General features: G+C 38.3%; 1 protein-coding gene and 1 long non-coding RNA gene across 3 annotated transcripts in view; one reads left to right on the top strand and one right to left on the bottom strand.

Moving 5' to 3' along the window:
- LOC106874652 (uncharacterized) overlaps nt 1-15912 on the top strand; it is a 23884-nt gene extending 7972 nt beyond the window's left edge. Inside the window, exons 3-4 of the mRNA XM_014922446.3 lie at nt 5306-5379; nt 15633-15912. Coding sequence (XP_014777932.1) covers nt 5306-5379; nt 15633-15895 — 337 coding nt within the window. The 3' untranslated portion in view covers nt 15896-15912. The remainder of the gene's footprint in view (nt 1-5305; nt 5380-15632) is intronic.
- The window catches only part of LOC149134715 (uncharacterized), a 37081-nt gene continuing 24709 nt past the window's right edge, over nt 12629-25000 (bottom strand). For both annotated transcript variants that reach the window (XR_016242649.1, XR_016242650.1), the window contains exon 2: nt 12629-17099. This is a non-coding gene — a long non-coding RNA (uncharacterized LOC149134715). The remainder of the gene's footprint in view (nt 17100-25000) is intronic.

The raw sequence follows: 25000 nt of genomic DNA on the forward strand, positions 1-25000 counted from the left end.
TCTCAAAAACTAGAGCTGCTAGAAGCAAATGAAGGTCATATTCTTATTCAGTGTCGTGAATATATTCAGAATCTGGGACGACAATTCTTTAAAAGAAAAAACTGTTGCCCAGTGTTACCTACATTTCTTGGTGCATATTTATATGATCCAGTTTTCGTCAGTATTTAAATATAGATTTCGGTGTATAAAAGCTATGACTCAGTTATGCCTGTATGTCACTTTATTTTGTTTAAGACTGGACAGCCAAACATTCCAGTGTAGCGATGTCAAAATAATTCAAAGTTAAACTGAATAATTCAGAATAGACATCGTAAAAGAGCTTTGATGAAAATTGAACTCAAGTTCGGCACATTATTATATAACCATTATGTTTTAGCTAATGATCTAACAACTCATTAAAAGGTTACATGGCCGTTCCATTTTCATGCATGTGTGTTTCGTAATTGCAAAAGCTTCATATTAACACAATATATATAAGCACAAACAGCTGTGTGGTTGAGAAGCTTGCTAATTAACTATGTGGTTATGAGTACAGTCCTGCTACACAGCACCATGGACAAGTGTCTTCGTGATATGGATAAGTCTTGTTAGTGAATTAGGTAGACGGAAACCAAATGAAACCCGTCGTATATATATATATATATATATATATATATATATATATATATATATATATATATATATATAATATAATATAATATAAATATATATGTGTGTGCGTATGTACTGCATTTGTCACCCACCAACGCTTGAAAATCGGTGTTAATTTGTCTACGCCCCCATACTTAGCGGTTTGACAGAAGCAAACGACCGAATAAGTACCAGGCTTGATAAAATAAGTAATGAAGTCAATTTGCTCGACGAAATCCTATGAAAACTGAGCCTCAGTATGGCAGCCAGCCAAGTACTAAAACAAGATAATAGATGGAAGGGAATCTTCAAAGATTCAAAGAAATAATAAGAACCAGTTTTAATCCCGAGAAGAATAGCATCAAGAAAAAGAGCAACAAATTTTTTTAGTCTGAGTCGGTCTTTCGAAGATAGTAGTTTTCTTTTCAGAAGTAACTAGATATGTAAATGGAAATGAACTAAGGCAGTTAGAATTACGTATATATTTGAGAAATGCATGCTGGTTCCTCCATATGATATCCATTTACTTTAACCGATACACGGTATTGTACATAATAAATCGTTTGAGAAATGCATGCTGGTTCCTCCATGATATCCTTTACTTTAACAGTTACACGGTATTGTACATAATAAATCATTTGAGAAATGCATGCTGGTTCCTCCATATGATATCCATTGACTTTAACAGATACACAGTATTGTACATAAATCATTTGAGAGAAATTGTCGTGCGTGGGAGATGAAAAGAGGTTCACCTACCTTCCTCTTTCGTGTGCGCCTGTCTGGTAGTAGTCACTCCAGTGATCCTGCCCTACTCTGTCACCCAGTATAAGCAGCTGCTATCTGACCAACCCGGGAGCAAATTCCCTGACGTCCGTTCACGATGCTTCGGCCAGCCAAGAGGCCGGCCCCTTCCTGTCTCCCCCGCACCTCCCTTCTTACGCTTCCTCTTCCGGTCAGTCCCTTGACCATTGACGCCATGGTCCTCTTCTTCCGGCTCATCCCCACACGCCCCCCCCCCTCTGATCTCAAAGCTCACCTCCTCACTTCACTCCACGTCGAAATCTATCACCCACTCTGGTGAGAGCTTTGCACGTTGTGATCTTCTCAAACTGGGAACCTCATTCTCTACCTCTTCTCCACAATCATCATCCGACGAAGCGACAATCCTACGAACATCCAAGGCATGACGCTGCATTCTATCCAGAGATGTTAGTTTTGGAGTTGACAGCCGTCACTATTCCTTTGTTCCACTGAGTTGTGCAGCGTGCCTTTGGTGGCTTGACCCAGACTTCATCTCCCACCTCCACGAAGTCGGACCCTCTCTCTTCTACAGAGCATCTCGATGGTTTACTCGGATGCCGCCATTCATATTTGAATATCACTCTGTGTAGCACGAACTCTTTGGCCTGTCCTAATCGGCGAGACATGTCCCCTCTCCACGATCCCATTTCCACTCGGCCTGTATGCCGCTCTGAAAAAGCGGTGCACTTTCCACCTGTCAAGCATCTCCTTCAGCGCCTCCGAACGAAATGTTGTGCTGTTGTCCATCAGCAATTCGTCCACAGGGTCCCCCTCTAAGAATACCTCGTTTAGAATACGTGCCATCTCGTCCGCAGTGCCTGTCCTCAATTCTCTCCAAATGGCCATCCGGCCCGGCCCACAATCGACCATCGAGAGATATGTCCCCTGCCAGTAGCGTGTTACATCAACTGCTAGTTGTCTCCAGTTGTGTTCTACCGAAATGTTTCCCTGTTAATGTACACCCGGAGCAAGGTCAATGGATTGACACCTGTCGCAGTTCCCAACCACCTTTTGAATACTCTGTCTGATAACGTCGGGGTCAATCCTCCTGGCGAGATACAGGGTCCTATCCACGTCCATATGATGCATGGCATGCAGTCTCCTTAGTTCGGAGTCGTTTAACTGACACACCGCAGTTACCCCTTGCTTCGATTCTTCCGACTCCTCTAACCAGGTCTTTTTTTTAACCCTGGTTAGAGTGTCTGCCATGTTTCTCTCTGAAGGCACAAGGACTACATTCAGCTTCAGGCCGAACTCGCCAATCAGCTCCCCTAGGATCCCTAAGTGGCGCTTCACTAGCATTTCCGCATCCCCTTTGGTTCGCATCCTCTTCTCGTCGATGGTCACCGATCCTACCCAGCCAAGCACGGTAGCCGGATCTGTCCTGATATCGATAGAGCGGAGCCTTCATTTCAAGGCCAAATGCACTCCCTTCAGTACTATGTCCAACTCAGAGACATTGGTGTGGTTGTAGTCGCCTGCTTTTCGAAGTCAGGCGGCATCCTCCACTTCAGTACCTCCGATTTCCAACACAACCCCTATCGCAATGCTGCTAGCATCACCATACGGTCCCGCAATCCGATCTGGGAACCTGCCAGTTCCCTCTAACTGGGTTTTCCGCTCTCGTCCTCACCAGGATTTCCCAACATCATCGCCACCATCCCTACTCCCACCTTGTCACTCCATTTCTCCCCTTCTACTCGTCTCTTGGTGTAGCTGCATGCCGTACGCAGTCACCCCGCGATCGGATAGTGATCTACTAACTTCCTGCACATTGAGAACAGTTCTCTCATGCTGACGTTGGTACCCAGCTATGGAATCTCGCTCCCCCTACGAAATACCAACCCGCCTTTTCTGTCTCTCTGTAGCTTAAGCCCCAGTGCAGCTCCTCCAGCCATTGGCTCCGGTGGATTCCGAATTTCTTCTGTGGCAGGAACTACGGTTTCGTCCACTAGGATGTCATCTATGTAAGAACTGGTGGCCCTTCTTATTCTATCCACCTTTCCCAGGATGGATTTGAGCACTGTCGCCATGATCTTCGGCGCAGAATTCAGCCCAAAATCCAGACTTGTCAGATAATATGTCCGGCCTTGCATCGCACCAGTTGGTACTGCCACAGTTCATCGTTCACATGGAGTTGCAAATATGCCGACTGCAAGTCGACGATCGTCGTTGCTTTAGTCGACTGCCTCCATACGCGCAGCGTCTCATCGCAAACGTCGGTCGCCTCGCCACCTATGTGGTACGGTACATGGCCGATCATCTCCCGAAAGTCCAGTACCAGTCTAACTTTGCCCTTTGTTGACTGTACCACTGCCATTAGAGGTAGCACTCCGCTCACCCCTCCTCCTTCCACGGGATAAAGGCACCTTCCTTAATCCACTTCTCTAAATCTTCTTCAAACTCGCTCCGGGCGTCAATTCCGTCTACCACGTGGTCGATCACGATCGCTCGCAGCTTTAGCGTTGTGCCGCGCACAGCTATATCCACATCGCTGCTACCCTTGTATCCGATTTCGCTGCCGTCGCTACTCGTCCCCTTCCATTTCTTTGTCACCCTCGGAGTCACTAGAGTCGTCGTGCATCCCGTGTTCACGAGAGCCTTGAACGTATTTCCTCTGACCACGGCCCCAACTACGGGCGGCAGTGACTTCACCAACGTCTCTACTCGTTCGCGGATGAAGTTTGAGAGGCAACAACTCCCCCGTGGCCTTTTCCCAGGTAACAATTTCGGGCGATATGCCCAGTCTGTTTGCACCGGTAGCAAACCGGTCCAGGCTCCGCGCAGTCCCTCACCATGTGCAGTCCTTGGCACTTAAAACACCGGCCTATGAACAGTCGCTGTAGTTCCACAGCAGACTTCTTTCCGTCCTTCACCGGCCGTCGCACAGCGTCGTGTATTTCTGCAGCCGCTACCACCACTGCCTTCCGCCCGGTGTTTTGTGTCAACACGCGGGCTTGAACGATGAGCTAACTCATCGCCATTTTGTTGCCGCCTGGCAACTGTTGTAGTCGCACCCACACGTCGTGGGGAAAGCCATTCACAAAGGCCAGTTGTGCTACTTTCTCAAGTCCGTCACTGGTAAGACCAGACAACACAACCAGCCTCCGTACCTCCGCAGCGTATTCGTCGACCTGTTCTCTTCTCCATCAGATCGTTCTCAGCTTAGCTCTCCATCTGTGTAAGTCTCTCACAAGAGCTGCTCGATCTTCGCCGCGTTCAGTTGTTCTTTGTCCATTTTGAGGTAAAGTGCCAGCGCACTCCGCTCCAAATACAAGGCTATGAGGCTCGCTACATCTTTGATGCCTTGTAGCTTGGTCACAACTTTGGCCTCTCGAATCCAGGCTACTATGTCACCTTCGCCATAGAAAAGTCTGATAACACCACTGCCGATTCTTATCTTCACTGCCATCATATATCAAGCGGACAACGACGTCTGTATACAATTGCCGAAATAGTTTGTCGTGCGTGGGAAATGAAAAGAGGTTGATCTACCTTCCTTTCTCATCTGCGCCTGTCTAGTAGTAGTCACTCCAGCGATCCTGCCCTACTCTTTCACCCAGTATAAGCAGCTGCCATCTGACCAATCTGGGAGGGAATTCCCTCGGCCAGCCCTGCCCTGTCTCTCCCGCACTTACCTTCTCATGCTTCTTCCGGTCAGTCCCTTGACCATTGACGTCATGACCCACTTCTTCCGGTTCATCCCCACAGAAATGCATGGTGGTTCCTCCATATAATATCCATTTACTTTAACAGATACACGTATTGTATATAAATCATTGGAGAAATGCATGCTGGTTCTTCCATATAATATCCATTTACTTTAACAGATACAAAGTATTGTACATAAGAACTCAAAATTTCATTGCAGTGGGTCTATAAAGAAGAGTGAGTCATTTTTACAGAAACTCAATATACCAGGCCTGTTGAAGAAGAAAAAGTCAGGTAAATTTCTTTAATATACGTATCTTCAAACTACGCCACAATTGTTGATGTCAATTTAGGCAATACGAAATCACCGAGGCCAATTTTGACATTCACCCCTTTGGTGTCAATAAATAAAGTACCAGTCAAGTACTGGGGTCGATTTAATCAACTATTGCCCCGACTCCTAAAATTTCTAGTTATGTAGTTTAATTTGCTGAATGATTTGAATGACTAAAACAAGTTGAAGAAAATTATTGTAGAAGTGTGTGTGTGTGTGTGTGTGTGTGTGTGTGTGTGTGTGTGTGTGTGTGTGTGTGTGTGTGTACGTGTGTGTGTACATGTGTGCGTGTGTTTGCATGTCCGTTTGTGTGTGTGTGTGTATGGTAACTCATAATGATGGGAGAAATTTTAAACGCAGGAAACTAGGACTAGTATAAGCGCATTCCAATCATTATCGAACACACGGACAATCACACATGCTCACACAAGCAAACGCACACACACACACACACACACACACACACACACACACACACACACACACACACGTTCGTGGCAAACTGCAAGGATGAGTGCTTGTCATCGCATTCGGCGGATAAATATATTTGTGAATTAACAATTCTGCCAACGGTTTCATACGGCGACCTTCGCAATTTTAAAGCGTTCCATTTAAGAATGTTGGTCATCCATGCTGGAGACGAATTAAAACGGTTGGATATATCCCCCCCATACCCACCTTCCCCCTCTCTCACATCCACCTTCCCTCTCTTATACCCACCCTCTCTCCTCTCTTCCTCTCTTTCTCTCCCCTCCCATACCCACCTTCCCCCTCTCTTATATCCACCTTCCCCCTCTCTTACATCCACCTTCCCCTTCCCCCTTCATCGTCAACACCCCTCATAAGCTCATCCCACCACACCCCAACACACTCCTACTCTACCTTCCCACTCCACCCCATCCAATTCCTTACACCCCCCACCCCTACCCACATATCCACCCCTACCCACATACCCCTACCTCTACCCCACCCTCAGCCTAACCCACACTCCACCCATGCCCCTCCCCACCTCCCAACACCCTCACATCACATCACACCAATACCCTCGCATCACACCACGCACACACTACAACTGACCAACTCCTTTCTCCCTTCCCCATTTTCACACTACATACGTCAAGATCACCAGCATTCTATCTCCCACACACAGCCCCTCGTTCTTCGATCACCGTTTGTTATCTCCCCCTTTTCTTAGCTCTCCTGAAAAAAGAATTTCTAACTTCCGGTCAGCCATTGTTATGATCAGCCATTATTATGATTGACCGTTGACTGAACACTATTCAATTTTTTTTCTCAGTGTTTTTCTCCTTGTCTCCGTATTCTTTCTGTTGAAGAGCGTAGCTCGAAACGTCAAAGACTTTCCCTATTCCCGAGCGTCATACTAATACATCCTTTTGTTATTTACACCACCTGTCCTCGTCTGTTGTTGTTTTTTCGTACATTCTCCTATGTATATATATATATATATATATATATATATATATATATATATATATATATATATATATATATATATATATATATATATATATATATATATATATATATATATATATATATACATAGTACTTGTATGCTGTTAACTTAATGTGACAGTCCCCTGAAGGGAATAATACTACTGTTGGTTGAAGCTGCACCGCTTCTTGTCAGCCTTGACACATTTCCTGTGTCCTTATTATTCCCTTCAGGGGACTGTCACATTAGGTTGACAGCATACAACTACTTCATCGTATCACTACTGCATAAATCTCTCTGAGAGATTTAGAAATGTATTATTTCTAAATATATATATATATATATATATATATATATATATATATATATATATATATATATATATATATATATATATACATATACATTTACACACATACATACATGTACATTCAATACACACACACACACACACACACACACACACTCACTCACACACACACACACATATATATATGTGTGTATATATATATATATATATATATATATATATATATATATTTATATATATATATTATATACATACATATATGCATTCATACATGCATACATACACACAAATGTATTCGTGTATGTAGGCATGCATAGACATGTATGTGTATAACCCTAAGCTTGCTACTTACCTCAGTTTATTTACCAAATTTCTGCTATAGACTACTCTTAAAGCGAGGGGTCCGTGTTATTGTAGGTTTGCTTACAGTCTTTCCTCTGTGATAGAGTACATATTAAGTGGTCCACACTCAGACCATATCTTTCTTCTTGTCTTGTAATGACAGTCATCCGGGATTAGTTAAACGGACTGCTGCTGAGTTTACCGTCGTTGTGAGTTCATAGGAGTTTCAAGAGATGATCAGAGTTCGCGAAAACAGTTCCCGTCTGCATATCGTCAGACGATATCGATTTATATCAATAGATACATAAGAATAGCACAAAGAAAAAAAAACGAATTAAAAAATTGAAGAATTTCATTCGAAACGTTTCCATTTTAGGTTGGTAGTATAAAAAAAATCCCTTCGTTTCCAATATGACAACATCAAAATTCTGGTCTATCCCTGGTGGTTAGCTATCATCGGAGAGACAATCCCGTCTAGATTAACCCATTACCTTCCATAATTCTATTAACTGGAATTTTGTTTATGAAACTTTGATTTCTAACATAAAGCAGCCTTAGAAACACGCTGGAATAACATTTCAAAATAACATTTCAAAATAACATTTTAAATAGAAATATTAGGAAACCTCATTTGAATATCAGAGAAATAAACCTAGTAGATATAGCAAAAAGGTTAGAAATGTGTAAATATTGACAGATAATTACGAAATTTGTAATTTTTAAGTGATCTCATATGAGATCACTGGTAGGTAATGGGTTAAGTCAAGTTGAGGTAGGTTTGAAATTTACATCAAAGAATAAAGAAGGTGCGCTGAGCATAAACTGTTACCATTTTTTCTACACATTTTAAAGACCTTAAAGTTTCTAGTGAATGGCAGTTATGTGCAGCGCTGTTTCATCCTTCTTTAGGATCGTCAGCAAGCCTCCGAACTTTTAATGTCAGATCAACTTGAATACTGTGTCCAAAGTTCAACTGATTTCTGTTCTTAGTTTTTAAAACAACAAGGAATATGGTGTAGACATAAAAAAAAAACAAGAACAATTATAGATGAATTTTTCAATTGCACTTAAGGGCTTTATTTACTTCACTACTTAGGGCAGAGTATTTATCTTTAAATTATTCATTTATTACACCAGTTGTGTGGAGATATCTGATACCCTTTTTGTCGTTTTATAAGATTTCCATTTTCGCTAATATTAAGTGTATATCCCAGCGTTATGAAGGGAAAATGTCTTACTTCACAGCATTCTTTCCAAATGATAACGATGATGATGATCCTCACTATAATGATGATGATGATGATGATGATGATGATGATGATGATGATGATGATGAAGTTGATGATGATAATAATAATAATAATAATAATAATAATAATTATTATTATTATTATTATTATTATTATTATTATTATTATTATTATTACTACTATTATTATCATCAAGGCGGCAAGGTAGCAGAATTGTTAGCACGCTGGACGAAATGCTTATCGGCATTTCGCCCGTCGCTACATTCTGAGTTCAAATTCCCCCGAGGTCGACTTTACCATTCATCCTTTCGGGGGTCGATAAATTAAGTACCAGTTGAGTACTGAGGTTGACGTAATCGACTATCATCCTCCCCCAGATTTCAGGCCTTGTCCCTATAGTAGAAAAGATTATTATTGTTTAGTGTTGTTGTTTTTAACATCTCATCTTTATATTAGATAAGGAGAATGAGAACATTAGATTTTTTTTAAAAAGCATCCGCCAGTTAGCATAAAATAAACCGTTACTTTTTATTGCAGAATAAATTTGCATAATGAATAGCACCATTTTCGTAAGAAATAGTCATCCTTGAGTTTAATATTTATTTTTAAAGAACTTTGCTATCAGTCAACCAAAAACAGATTCCTGGGCTGTCGTCTTATCTAATTAGAGAGTATTTTAAAGAATATATTATTATAAAATTTTCAGTTCAGAAGTAATTAAATGTATAATTCAAAATATAATTCAAAGATGAAAATGAAAATAAAGTTAAAATAAAATAAAATAAAAATAATCTGTTTCATCTTAAAATATATAACTAAAGAATCCACTTACATTTTTTAATCAAAAACAATGCAAAAATACAAAATTTTAAATACTTAAAACTTTATATACGTACATACATACATACATACATACATACATACATACATACACACATACATACGTACACACACACACACACACACACATATAAAGACAGTTAAAACACATCTGTCAGATGGGACCTTGATGACTACTATGAAGCAGGAAGGTATACTAGCCCCTATATATATTTAATACTCAAATATTTCATTTATTCAATAAGACTTTCAATACTTCATTTCATTTTACTATTTATATTATATTAGCAGAAATACCCGGCTTTGCCCGGGTTAAAGAGAATAATGAAATCTAAAAACGCCGTCTAGACTATGCAACCCTCAACTGTTAGTAGCTACGATACCATATTTCTACATTAATAACTCTCTAATCGATGCCAGCATGGATCATAGACATTAAGTGAAATGCCAGTCTCTCATCTAGGAGGACCTTGAAATCAATGTTACCAACTGGGGACTATGTGTGTCGCAGTGATAATAAAAAGACCCAAAGGAGGTCTGCAACGAAATAATTTTACTCAACACTTTGCAAGTGAATCAGTGGAGGCAAAGATGCGTCTCATTTACTTGACAATTTATGCACCACATTGCAGAAATCACAATGTACGTATATCTGAAAGGGTAGTCTTACACTGTTGTACCGTTGAATTACAAATAATGCTCATCTGTTATGTTCGGGTTCAAATTTCATCAACATCAAAAATATATGAATTTTCATGGGAGTTATGGCCGTTATACATTGAATATAATTTCCAAATTTCATAAAGATCCGTTCAGTACTTTTGACGTAGTTTTGGATAAGAAAACAAATGACTAATGTGTGTGTTTGTGTGCATGTGTTTGTATGTGATGGGTTTATATATGTATAAATATCTGTATGCATGTATATATGTGTACATATTACATGTACATCTATATATATATACATCTCCACATATGTATACATATACATGTATGCATATAGATCTAGATCTATATATATATATCTATGCATATACGTGTACATATACATGTATATGTATACATATACATCTCTTTCTCTCTCTTTCTCTCTGAAAGTATCTGTCATTACGGTATCGAAATGTGATTGTTTCAGTTAGTAGAATAGTTTCATTTTTAAAGTGAAAGTATTTGACATGAGTGTTTTTGTTTCACTTTTGACACGTAATACTTAAATAGTGGAGGAGATATTATGTTGCCGTGGGCTCGAACTCTGCAAGAAATTAAAATTTCTTTGACTAAAACACAACTGGAACCCTAAGTAAGGCATCTGTAAAATTTGAACGAAATTGGTTGCGTAGTTCTCGAGTTTTAGGGATTCACACACACAGACAGACAGACAGACAGACAGACAGACACACATTCTCATTTTTATATATATAGATATTCCATATTCTATATCCCACATTAATCTTATAAGAATATAAATAAAACATAAAAAACAGACAGAGCTGGAACTCTTTTCAATAATATATATATATATATATATATATATATATATATATATATATATATATATATATATATATAATGAATATAGACAGGTAGGCGCAATATAAGACCGTAAAAGAAATATTTTATCATCACTAATTGCGACTGAGGGTACTGAAGACTTATATTGCAAGAAATAAGAGTTAAAAACTCTTAATGCTTTATGAAGCGCACAATATATATACACTCACAGAACACACACGCGCGCGCGCACACAATATATATTATGCGCTTCATACAGTATTAAAAGTTTTTGTTAGCACGCTGGACGAGATGCCTATCGGTATTTTGCCCGTGGCTACGTTCTGAGTTCAAATTCTGCCGAGGTCGACTTTGCGTTTCATCTTAAGAGGTCAATAAATTAAGTACCAGTGAAACACTAGGGTCGATGTAATCGACTAGTCCCCTTCCCCAAAATTTAGTAGAAAAGATTATTATTATTGTTGTTTAGTGTTTTTAACATATCATCTTTATATTATACTAGCAGAAATACCCGGCTTTGCCCGGGTTAAAGAGAATAATGAAATCTAAAAACGCCGTCTAGACTACGCAACCCTCAACTGTTAGTAGCTACGATACCATATTTCTACATTAATAACTCTCCAATCCATGCCAGCATGGAACATAGACATTAAGTGAAATGCCAGTCTCTCATCTAGGAGGGCCTTGAAATCAATGTTACCAACTGGGGACTATGTGTGTCGTAGTGATAATAAAAAGACCCAAAGGAGGTCTGCAACGAAATAATTTTACTCAACACTTTGCAAGTGAATCAGTGGAGGCAAAGATGCGTCTCATTTACTTGACAATTTATGCACCACATTGCAGAAATCACAATGAAAGTATATCTGAAAGGGTAGTCTTACACTGTTGTACCGTTGAATTACAAATAATGCTAATCTGTTATGTTCGGGTTCAAATTTCATCAACATCAAAAATATATGAATTTTCATGGGAGTTATGGCCGTTATACATAGAATATAATTTCCAAATTTCATAAAGATCCGTCCAGTACTTTTGACGTAGTTTTGGATAAGAAAACAAATGACTAATGTGTGTGTTTGTGTGCATGTGTTTGTGTGTGATGGGTGTATATATGTATAGATATCTGTATGCATGTATATATATGTATATATGTGTACATATTACATGTACATCTCTCTCTCTATATATATATATATACATCTACACATGTGTATACATATACATGTATGCATATAGATCTATATCTATATATATATATATATATATATATATGCATATACGTGTACATATACATGTATATGTATACATATACATCTCTTTCTCTCTCTTTCTCTCTCTCTGAAAGTATCTGTCATTACAGTATCGAAATGTGATTGTTTCAGTTAGTGGAATAACGTGTACATATACATCTATATGTATACATATACATCTCTCTCTCTCTCTCTCTCTCTCTCTCTCTCTCTCTCTCTCTCTCTCTCTCTCTCTCTCTCCTCTCTCTCTCTCTCTCTCTCTCTCTCTCTCTCTCTCTTTCTCTCTTTCTCTCTCTCTCTCTGAAAGTATCTGTCATTACAGTATCGAAATGTGATTGTTTCAGTTAGTAGAATAGTTTCATTTTTAAAGTGAAAGTATTTGACATGAGTGTTTTTGTTTCACTTTTGACACGTAATACTTAAATAGTGGAGGAGATATTATGTAGCTGTGGACTCGAACTCTGCAAGAAGTTAAAAAATTTTTTGACTAAAACACAACTGGAACCCTAAGTAAGGCATCTGTAAAATTTGAATGAAATTGGTTGCGTAGTTCTCGAGTTTTAGGGATTCACACACACACACACACACACACACACACACACACACACACACACACACACACACACACACACACACACACAGACAGACACACATTCTCATTTTTATATATATAGATAAGGAGAATAAGAACATTAGATTTTGCCAGTTAGCATAGAATAAACCGTTACTTTTTATTGCAGAATAAATTAGCAAAATGCATAGCACCATTTTCATAAGAAATGATCATCCTTGTACGTGTGTGTAGTGAAGACGCGTGTCTTTGTGGTGAGGGCATTCCTCACACGATCTTAAAGTCATGAGTTCAAATCCCGACGGCGCGTTGTGTCCTTGAGCAAAACACTTTATTTCGTGTTGCTCCGGTCCACTCAGCTGGCAAAATATGAGCAGTACTTGTATTTAAAAGTTTCAGCCTTGTCACATTCTGTGTCACACTGAATCTCCCTGAGAACTACGTTGAGGGTACACGTGTCCTATGGAGTGCTTGAGTGTTCATCCACTTACACGTTAATTTCATGAACGGGCGGTTCCGTTGATCGGATCAGCTGCAACCTCGTCATCGTAACCGACGGAGTGGCATATACATATATATATATATATAATTTCTTTCAAAAGTTAATTAGTACATTGATCTATGTAAGTAACTTGAGTGTTTTTTTTATATATTTGTAGTTTTATATTTATAATTTTATTTTAAAAGAATTTTAATACACTTGCTGTGCTGCCAGTATTCTTTACTGAACTTTATGAAATACCTTGCATAACTCTGTCCATTACCTGATACATCATGATATGGATCCACACCTTACTCTTGAAACTACTGAGATTTATTAAAAGAAATTTTTTTTTTAATATTTATATGAATTTTTAAATTCGATGTTTTACCTTTTGAGAATCAGTTTATTTTTAACTTTAAAATGTTATGGACAATTCAAAATGTAAAGAAAAGAAAGCTAATTGTTTTTACTGTCTGGATAAGCATGATATTGGTACTGCATAAATAATGATATTTAAATATAAATATATTTATTTTATGCATAAAGTATGAATACTAAAAGTTCAGTAGTTTGAATACAAAAAATGTTGCACTCTAAAATTTTCACATAACATTTCGCATAAAATTTTTAATGAAAAGGTGTTTTGCTCATATGAGAAAGTACTTATGTGTACCTCAAGAGAAATGTTTAAGCTTTCAAACAAAACGACAAAAACGGAAAATACTTGAAAGATGAAGAATAATGTCACTTAAATTCATGTAACTAAACAATAAAAATATATACAGTCGCTCGCTTCTCAACCACATGGTTCAGTCCCATTGCGTGATACTTGGGCAAGTGTCTGTATATACAGCCTCGGGCCGACCAAAACCTTGTGAGTGGATTTGGTAGACGGAAACTGAAAGAAGTCATGGCTCTGAGTTCAGTTCCCCTGCGTGGCACCTACTATAGGCTCAGGCTGACCAAAGCCTTGTGAGTGGATTTTAGTAGACGGAAACTGAAATAAACCCGTCGTATATATATGTATATGTATATATATATATATATATTGGAAAATTTATGAAAAAAACAACAACAGACGAGGACAGGTGGTGTAAACAACAAAAGGATGTATTAGTTTAACGCTCGGGAATAGAGAAAGTCTTTAACGTTTCGAGCTACGCTCTTCAACAGAAAGGAGAAAACAAGGAGAAAAACACGGAGAAAAAAATTGAATGTTGTGGTTAGCGATCTATCATGGCGACTGCTGGACAGAAAGTTCGCACAGGAGAGATAAGAAAAAGGGGAGATGTATGTATGTATGTATGTATGTATGTATGTATGTATGTATGTGCATGTGTGTCTGTGTTTGTCGTCCCACAATCGCTTGACAACCGATGTTGGTGCGTTTACGGCCCCGTAACCTAGCAGTTCAGCATAAAGGCCGATAGAATAAGTACTAGGCTTACAAAGAATAAGTCCTGGGGGCCAATTTGTTCGACTGAAGGCGGTGCTCCAGCAAGGCCACGGTCAAATGACTGAAACAAATAAGAGAATAAGAGAATATATATATATATATATATATATATATATATATAGATAGATAGATAGATACATACATACATACATACATACATACATACATACACGCACCCACATATATGAAGGAGATAATTACAAATATAATGGAATTCATGCAAAATTTTGATATCTACATACATAAATAAAGAGCTGCATCATAAATACAGACTTACACGTGCACATGCATGTGCACAAACACAGACACACAGACACACATACAACCACGCGTGCTTTATTATGTGTATGTATGTATGTTTGTATGCTCTTCTCTTTCTGTATTTAATTTCGAGTAAATTTTGAACGGCCACCTATTTGGTAGCATGTTTGTGAAGGAAAGCATCTTGTTTTAACCATCATCTTTTAAATCTTAAGAATATCCTATAGATTTTTATTGTCATAGAGAGCTTGATCATTTGTAGCATATGAATTAAATATGTGCATTCTCTCCCCAAGATAACAAGTTCAGCCGTACTCTGCTCCATTTGACTTGGAATGTATTCTGTGCTCCACTAATAATAGGTGTAAAATTGAAAGGGTACTGGATTTGCAAACTATAACTATATATGTGTGTATGTATGTATGTATGTATGTATGTATGTATGTATTCTTACAAATATGTTTACTGAATATTTTTAGAGTCAAAAGATGAGCCGAAAGTTTTCCAGATTCCAGCGAATGGTAACATTATTGAATTTGACGTCGAAGAGATGTGCCAGTTTTTCTCTTGCTTCAACGTGAGTCAAAATTTGTTAGAAACTCTCCGTAAAAAGAAGGTAAATGGGGAACGATTTTCAAGAATCACAGATACAGAATTGAACAATATGAAACTCAACAATGTCGTTATTTGTTATTTTAGGAGTAAATGTAAAAAGAATGCGAATCATAACTTCATGTTATAAATTTTAATTTCTCCAAACTGTTGTTCGTCTTTTTTATTATTAAATAAAAATATCGCTGAAAATATTTTACGTATGCTGTAACATTTTATATTGACACCAATATATATATATCTTGGATTGGCAACTAAATTGCCGCCGTTTTTTAAAATTGAAATTTTAAAAAAGGTTTAATAAAAAATAGCAACTAATTAATCAATAATGTATTCACCCTTGTTGTTTGCAACTTCTTCCCAACGTTCAACAAGATTTTCAATACCTCGTTGGTAGAAATCACCCGATTTCGACTCGAAAAATTGATCCAACCAAGCTCTCATTTCTGCATGAATATTGAACGATACTCCGCGCATAGCATTTGAAAGAGATTGAAAGAGGTGGAAATCCGTTGGTACCAAATCAGGAGAGTACGGTGGGTGTGGCAGCACTTCCCACCCATGCGTTTGAATGGCTTCCTTGGTCATATTGGCGATATGAGGTCGGACGTTGTCGTGCAGTAGAAGAACTCCATGCTGCCGATTAGGTCTTTTCTCTTGAATAGCCGTGTTGAGCCGTTCCATCTGTTGAACATAGAGTTCCGTTCAAGCAATTCGTAATGAATAATCCCTTCCCAGTTCCACCATACGCACAACATCGTTTTACACGGATGAAGATCTTGTTTCACGCGCTGTGTCGCTTGTTTACCGGGGCTAAGCCATTCCTGACGCTGATTCATATTGATGTACAGGCACCATTTTTCGTTGCCAGTAACGATTCGGTAAAGGAATCGTTGCTTGTGTCCATGAGTTGAGCGGTGACGAGCGAGCAAACCAGTGGAGATTGTGGCTCGTTGATTTTTGTTGTTGTCACTTAAAGTATGCGGAAACTACGCTCCATACTTCTGAACCTTCTCTATAGCAGTGTGGAAGCATTCCATTTTCTCTGCCTGTTCCCTTGTCATTTAACGAGAATTTTCGTGCAAAAGTTGGTTTAATCGCTCTTCATAGAACTCAACTGGACGGCCAGAACGAGGTGCGTCTTTGAGGTCAAAATTTCCATTTTTGAACTTGACATACCAATTACGAGCGGTTCTTTCAGCTATGGCACCCTCTCTATACACAGCACAAATATTGCGAGCAGCTTTTGCGGCCATAGAACCTTGATTAAAAGCAAAAAGAAGTAGGTGTCGAAAATGCTCGTTTTTCTTAATGTGACATTCCATTTTAGTGATCTGAAAATAAACAAAAATTAACTAAAATTAACTAGAAAAAAGAAACAGATTCCAAAATGATTCAAAAATAGAATTCTCGAAAAAAATTGATTCCAAAATTTAAAAACACAATAAATTCCAAAATTAAAAAAAACCGCGGGAACTTAGTTGCCAACCCAATGTGTGTGTGTGTGTGTGTGTGTGTTTGTGTGTGTGTGTGCGTGTGTATGTGTGTGTGTGTGCCTATGCATATATGCAAATATCACTTTCTTTCTCGTTGGTATATAAAAGTAGGTGTGCAGGGAACGAAATCAACTCTGGCACCAGAGTTGATAGAATGTGAATCAGAGAGAGAGAGAGAGAGAGAGAGAGAGAGAGAGAGAGAGAGAGAGAGAAGGAGAGAAAGAGAGAGAGAGAGAGAGAGAGAGACAGACAGACAGACAGACAGACAGACAGACAGAGAAAGAGAGAGAGAGAGAGACAGAGAGAGAGACAGAGAGAGAGACAGAGAGAGAGACAGAGGGAGAAAGAAAGCGAAAGAGAGAGAGAAAGAGAGAGAGAATGAGAGAGATGGGCGAGAGATTCAAAATGCCGGAGAAGATATGACTAACTTCTTGATAAGCTTAACTGAATTCAACTGGTATGGCATTATCTAACACATACAATAAAAAATATTTGACCAAGTAGCGCAGGGGCTCAATTTGGGTAAATGAGCAAATGTTAAACACAGTTACATTTTTGGGGAGGCGAACTTATAAACCAAATAGCCATGCCCATGACTATATTTTTTTTATTCAATATTATGAATTGCTCAAGGCGATGAGCTGGCATGCCGGGCGAAATGCTTAGCGGTATTTTGTCTGCCGTTTTGTTCTGAGTTCAATTTCCGCCGAGGTTGACTTTGCCATTCATCCTTTCGGGGTCGATTAAATAAGTACCAGTTACGCTCTGGGGATCGATGTAATCGATTTAATCCCTTTGTCTGTCCTTGGTTGTCCCCTCTATGTTTAGCCAGCCCCTGTGGCCAATAAAGAAATAAATATTATGAATTGCTGAAGGCGGTGAGCTGGCAGAAATGTTAGCACACCGGGCGAAATACTTAGCAGTATTTCGTCTGTCTTTACGTTCTGAATTCAAATTCCGCCGAATCGACTTTGCCGTTCATCCTTTAGAGGTCGACATATTAAATACCAGTTGCGTACTGGGGTCGATCTAATCGGCTGCTCCCCTCCCCAAAAATGTCCGGCCTTGTACCTAGAATAGAAAAGAATATGATTTGCTCAAAGGCGGTGAGCTAGCAGAATCGTTAGTACGCCGGGCTTAGTGACATTTCGTCCGTCTTTACGTTCTGAGTTCAAATTCCGCCGAAATCGACTTTGCTTTTCATCCTTTCGGGATGATAAGATAAGTACAAGTTGAGCACTGGGGCGATGTAATCGATTAACCCCCTCCCCCCGAACTTGCCGGCCTTGTACCAAAATTTGAAACCAGTACTATGGATGACTCGAAGACGGTGAGCTGATAGAATCATAATCGTATCGGACAAAATGTTTAGCGGCATTTCTTACAACTTTACGTTTTGAGTTCAAATTCCTCCGAGGATTTGTCCAAATTCCGATTTTGGATTCATCCTTTCGGGGCCGGAAAAATAAGTACCTGATGTAATTGACTAGACTCCTCCCACAAATCTCAGGGATTGCTCAGCAAAAAAAAAAAAAAAAAAATCTGTTTATTATATGAAAATTTTGGCATTGAGTGTATATGATATAAGTAAGAAGGAAACAGTAAATAAGGCTCTGTATTATATGCAACGCACTTTCTGTTCTGTTACGCAGCTGGAAAGGATATTCAGCTACATATTCATCTAAAAGTTAAAGACTGAAAACAAACTAATATATTTTCCAGTCACTAATATCTAAAAGAAACTATTTTGTTACGCACTCGATAGAACACCTTTCAGTTATGTTTCGTTTCGTGTAACTGCTTCCATGTTTCGAGAAATCCGTAGCTCCTTATTTACAAAGCCGGCGCTGGGAAGTACGGGACCCAATAAGAGAACTGTCAGCGGGGCCTTCTATTCAACAAAAGCTGAATATTGATGCTTTATGCTTCGTGTAGTACACCAGTCCCAACCAAACAGCTCTGAGCCACAATGATACACAAAAATTTCATCATAGCATTCTCCGCTCGAGCGTATGCGCGAGGCCCCCTCTTGGCGCGGTACCCAATTTGAACAAATCAGTCGGATTGGCTAAAACCGGCCCTGTTTATGTGTATGGTCAAATAAAGATGCTGAATAAAATTCCAATAAATAAATATCAATTAATTCCTTATTTTACTTGTAAACTATTATAAAAACGTTTCAGAGATTTTAACTCAATGGTTACTAATACGAGGGATGCTAAAATGCTACTGGCTTTAAGGGTATCACGAAAAGCTTGGCTGGAGGCCCAACCTTCTGAAATCTTTTCCAGAGCTTAGAAAAACTGAAGGACCGCTACAATAAGTGTGTGAATATGAGAGGAGAATATATTGAATAAAATCATAATCAGTTGATCCTCCTGTGTTTTTTTTTTTTACCCAAAGCCAGGAACTTTTCAACAACCCCTCGTATGTCAGAGCGGCTACCTAGGCATTGATTGAAGCAAACAATCTGGATAAGAACAGAGGTAGGTATTGTTTTACGAATGGCAGTAGTTGTGCACATAAACCAAGCATTCATTGTCAGCTTTATAGACGTTTTATGTCTTCTATGGATCCTAAAGAGTAGCTATCAAGTGTCAAAGGAGAAGGATGTATTCATGATCGGAAAAACAAGCTATAGTCCAATATTGGTTTAGAACATTTAAATCAATGAGGAAATATCCAATTACATTTTACGTTGAGAACAAAGCAATGACGCTAACTTGTGGGATTACAAAAGGACTGGAGTAACAGTTGGTAGAAGAGAGCAGGTGATGTAATGAAGCGATTGCAGCCTAAGACAGGCACTCGATATCACCTCTATATATAGTTGTTTGTCCAGTACGAAAACAAATTAATAATAATAATGGTAATAATAACAACAACAGCAACAATAACAAAGATGATGACAACGACGACGACGACGATAATGATGATGAGACAAATGTAATATAACATTGTCTCAACTTTATAGACGTATGTATATATATATATATATATATATATATATATATATATATATATATATATACATATATATATATGAAAAATTGTCCATCACGATCATTGTAATCGTCATCCTCATTATCATCGTCGTCGTCGTCGTTGTCATGTCGTTGATATTGTCCTCCTTCGCCTCCTCCTCCTCCTCATCATCATCATCATCATCATGTTCATCAGCATCATCATCAGCATCAGTAGCAGCAGCAGCATCTTCCTCGTCACAATCACCGTCAACTTCGACATTATCGTTATCATCACCATTATTATCATCATTATATTTATTACTATCATCATTTTTAGTCATATTACTTACTGTGTATATTCGCAATCTCATATATATATATATATATATATATATATATATATATATAGATATATATATAATCCAGTTGTTCGCGCTCCACAGATAGGGTCACTTTCGGCGAATGTTCTGCCTCAAACGCTTCAAAACTTCGCAGTAGAACTCTCGATTGACGGTCTGGCCCTGGGGGACGAAATCTCTATGCACAATAACGCAGATGTCGAACAAAAAACGATGAGCATGCTCTTGATTGAGCTGGGGCTCTGTCGTTCCTTGTTCGGTCGAGGTGAAGAAGACCTCTTCCATTGTGATGACTGCTGTTTCGTCTCAGGGTCGAACACGTAGGTCCAACTCGTCACCGGTGATGATCCTCGATATGTAGGATGCGTCATCAGCAGCACGCTGACGGAGATCTTGATAGAACTCAAAGCGGTGTTCTTTCTGCTTCAGTGGTCCGCTGGCGGGGAACAAAGTTGGCAGAGACACGCCACATGTTCAGTTCAGACATTAGGACTGCCTGCACGGACCAACAATATCAGTAATGTCGTTGACTGTCCTACGTCGATCCATATGCACGAGCTGATGAAATTTCTCCACATTACCGGGGTTGATGCTCGTGGCAGGTCCTTCAGATCGTTCATCATCTTCCTTCCGCTTCTGAAGCACCAGTGCCACTCGAAACATTGTATACGACCCATTGCCCCATCCCTGTAAGCTTGCCGAAGCATGCTCATTGTCTCTGTAGCAGACTCATCAAGTTTAACGCAAAATTTCACGTTGGCTCTTTGTTCCAATTTCCTGTCCATGACAAAATCGTAGACTACAGCCTACACGTGATCACAAAAACATAAATTTCACAACTTGCAAAATTAATACAGCGATGTCACTCGGCACACTGCCTCAAGAAGGTCACTGCTAGCTCTCACGACACACGCAACCGTTCGCTGCCATCTTTTGGCGCGCCACAAAATTAGTCCGGGAACTTTTTGATACACCTCGTATACACACATGCACGCACGCACACATACACACACACTCTCACACACATATAATCAATTTAAATATACGAACAATTCAAATAAACGAATAAAAAACGAAAAAAAAAAAGAACAACGAACGCGTGGACGTGCACAAGAAGTGTATATTTTAGACTTTATAATATTCATGCTTAATTACGCATAAATTTTTATACGCATTTATATTCACATGTATTTTTATCTACATTCATATTTTTATACATATTTATATTTATATTTCGTATATTTTAAATTATAAATTTATTATATTACCATGTCATATTGGATATATATCTTTCGAAATATTAAATATTGATTTCCTGAGAATATTATTGATAAGTTTATGAATTTATTAATAATATAAAAACACATATATATATATTTATTTGCTCAAAACAATAGAGCACTCAATATAAGTTCAGTTACATATTCTTTTGGAATATTCCTATAAAAGTTATATATATATATATATACACATTCATAATTATCAACTATGTACTTAAAATATGATTACACGCATACATTTATATATGTATGCATATATATATATATATATATATATATATATATATATATACGTGTATACATAATTATCAACCATATACTTAAAATATGATTACACGCACACATTTATATATATATATTCTTACATATATATATATATATATATATATATATATATATATAGCCATTTCATTACACATGAAAATGGTCATACTCACTTTCTGCTTTTTGTTTAATATTAAACAATAAGCAGAAAGTGAGTATGGCCATCTTCATGTGTGATGAAATGGCTAAATTAAACACACAACGAACATACAACGGTATAATTGCTGTATAGAAATCCCCTGTTCTTAAAAAATTTTGCCGTAACGAAATTCCTTAACTAGAAACATAATTTTTTCGAGAAATGTGAAGACGCAGGTTGGAAAGTGGAGCATTTTCCAATCGAAGTTGGATGTAGAGGGTTTGTAGGACACAGTGTGAGGCGATTGTTGTTATCGTTAGTCCTAATTCATCGTAAAGCGAATACCACCATGAGTGATATCCAAAATACAGTGGAGAAGGCTAGCCACTGGATTTGGTGAAAAAGTGACGATGAGTGATGGTTAGAGAAATATTGAGTTTTGTTTTTAATAACCAGTTGATCTAGCAAGCGGGGCCTCATATCAGTGAGGGAGGCCGGTGCGCATTGATGCCGTCGAGAGGTAGATCCCGAAACGGCGCGCATTCTCTCCTGATGACCCCATACACTTGGTGGCTTCCGGTATGCGGAGTTCTCGACTGGTATCACTTGCATGTGCGAGTTGTTTGCAAGACATCATGTTAAAAACTAAAACGCCTTCCAACGGATTTTTATAGCTTCAAAGTAATATATCTTTTACGCTGAAAAATAGCTACTTTTAGACACAAATAGTGATGTATGTATACGTAAAATTATTTGAAGGGAAATATGTAAGGGAATAAATAACAATAGAGTAATTTAGTAGCACAACCCATACCCACTACAAACGATGTTGACGGCTGAGGGATGGGAATTGGAGCAAAGGGGGTTAGTGGGAGGAAGAGAGGTACTATCTTCTGCATTGTACACTGACATCATCTGCTGCAAGAAGGAAAAACTTATTCAACGTTGCTTACGTTTACGACACACATCTCTTTGTGTAGAAACTAAGGTCATTATGAACACTTTTTGTAAGTTTTATATTACGTTCACTGTTAGAATCGTTGCCAACAAAATCTTGCAAGCCTTTGTCTACAACTAACAATATTTTAGACATGTTCTTTACAGTCTGCTGAAATGGGATACATGATTCATTTATATCCTCTTCTTATCCTGCATCTCACTCCTCTTAAGACAAATTTTTTCTATTGAACCTTAGCAACTCAATCACATCATCTTTCATTGACTTCTTCAAACCCTACACTATAATTTGGTGTATTTTCTGAATGAAACAGTGCTTTTCTGGAAATATTACAAATGACATGGAATTTTCTATAGCAGAACATATAAAAGTTGTAAAACCAGTCTTAGGAAAGGATTCAGTCTGATCATATTTTTCTAAGCGCTATTCATAAGCATCTAATAGTTACGTTATTCACAGCATGCATAAAGATGAACTTTTTCCAGAAGTCCCTAATTATAGGTTTATCGTCCCAATCAATTGCTTTTATAAATGATTTTGAAGTTCCCAGATAATATACCTTGAAGCCATGCAACACGCTATTATCCATAGGCTGGAACTAAGATTTGCTCTTAGATTATATTCTACTCCAACACTATCGGAAAGATCATAGGGTAACTTGGAGTAATATCTAAAAGAAACTGTATTACGTTAGAAACACGGCTCGTAGTATTCTACAGCAGGGCAAAAACGTAAACCTGTCATGGAAAATCCTTCCGAGCCATCTTTTAACGCGAAACCGCGGCTAGATTAAATTTGGCATAATCCTTAAAAGCTCTTAGAAGTATGAAACTTAAAAGTAGAAAACTTAAATTCATATCATCAGCAGCACAAAAGGATCTCTTATATGAAACAACAGACGAAACTGGAAGGTTTTCAAAGCATGGTACTCGTTTTTCTTAAGTAGAAATCAAAGTTTTAGTCGATCTACCGTTCAAGAAAATTATAGTTTCATCAACATTGTGCACTTCTCTAGCAATAATTATCTCAGCTTTTCAGGATGATTAATATCAGCCCCTGTATCAGTACTGGCAGCTTCACCGGTCTTTTTAATGTTGTGTAAATTAAGGCGCTTCTTAAACTTTCCAAGCCAACCTTCACTAGTGAGGAAGCGTTTTGGTATCAAAAATTTCAACTTCTCATAGCAACTTTTAGCTTTCACAAGAATGATCATGTTTGTTAGTATTACATTCAGTTTGATCATCATTTCACGCACTAATGATTCGTCCCATATTAATCATCACATCTCTAAAAGAAATCAACATTTGAATATTTAATGAAGTGCCTATTTGAGAACATGATTAAATTTTAACTTAATTATTACGTGTTGTTCTCACTGTAGATATGACAAACTTTAATATTTTCGCAATGTGGCTGAATGTGTCTCTCACGCCAAACCTTAGTAATAGGTTAAGGTTAATGACCGACTTAATCCATTTACGATTCCTGTTCGCACTAGTTTTTTCACTTCAACTTGATGGCCTCTATGTGGTAGAGAGCATGGTCTCTATGTAATAGAGACAAGTCATTCTGTGGTAAGAAACTTGCTTCTCAACCGCATGGTTCCGGGTTCAGTCCCACTGCGTAGCACCTTTGGCAAGTGGCTTCTACTCTAGTCTCGGGGCGACCGATGCCTTGTCAGAGGATTTGGTAGACAGAAACTGAAAGAAGCTGGTTGTGTGTGTGTGTGTGTGTGTGTGTGTGTGTGTGTGTGTGTGTGTGCGTGTGAGTGCG

The sequence above is a fragment of the Octopus bimaculoides genome, chromosome 7 (assembly GCF_046866305.1).
Source record: "Octopus bimaculoides isolate indiv1 chromosome 7, ASM4686630v1, whole genome shotgun sequence".
Lineage (NCBI taxonomy): Eukaryota > Metazoa > Mollusca > Cephalopoda > Octopoda > Octopodidae > Octopus > Octopus bimaculoides.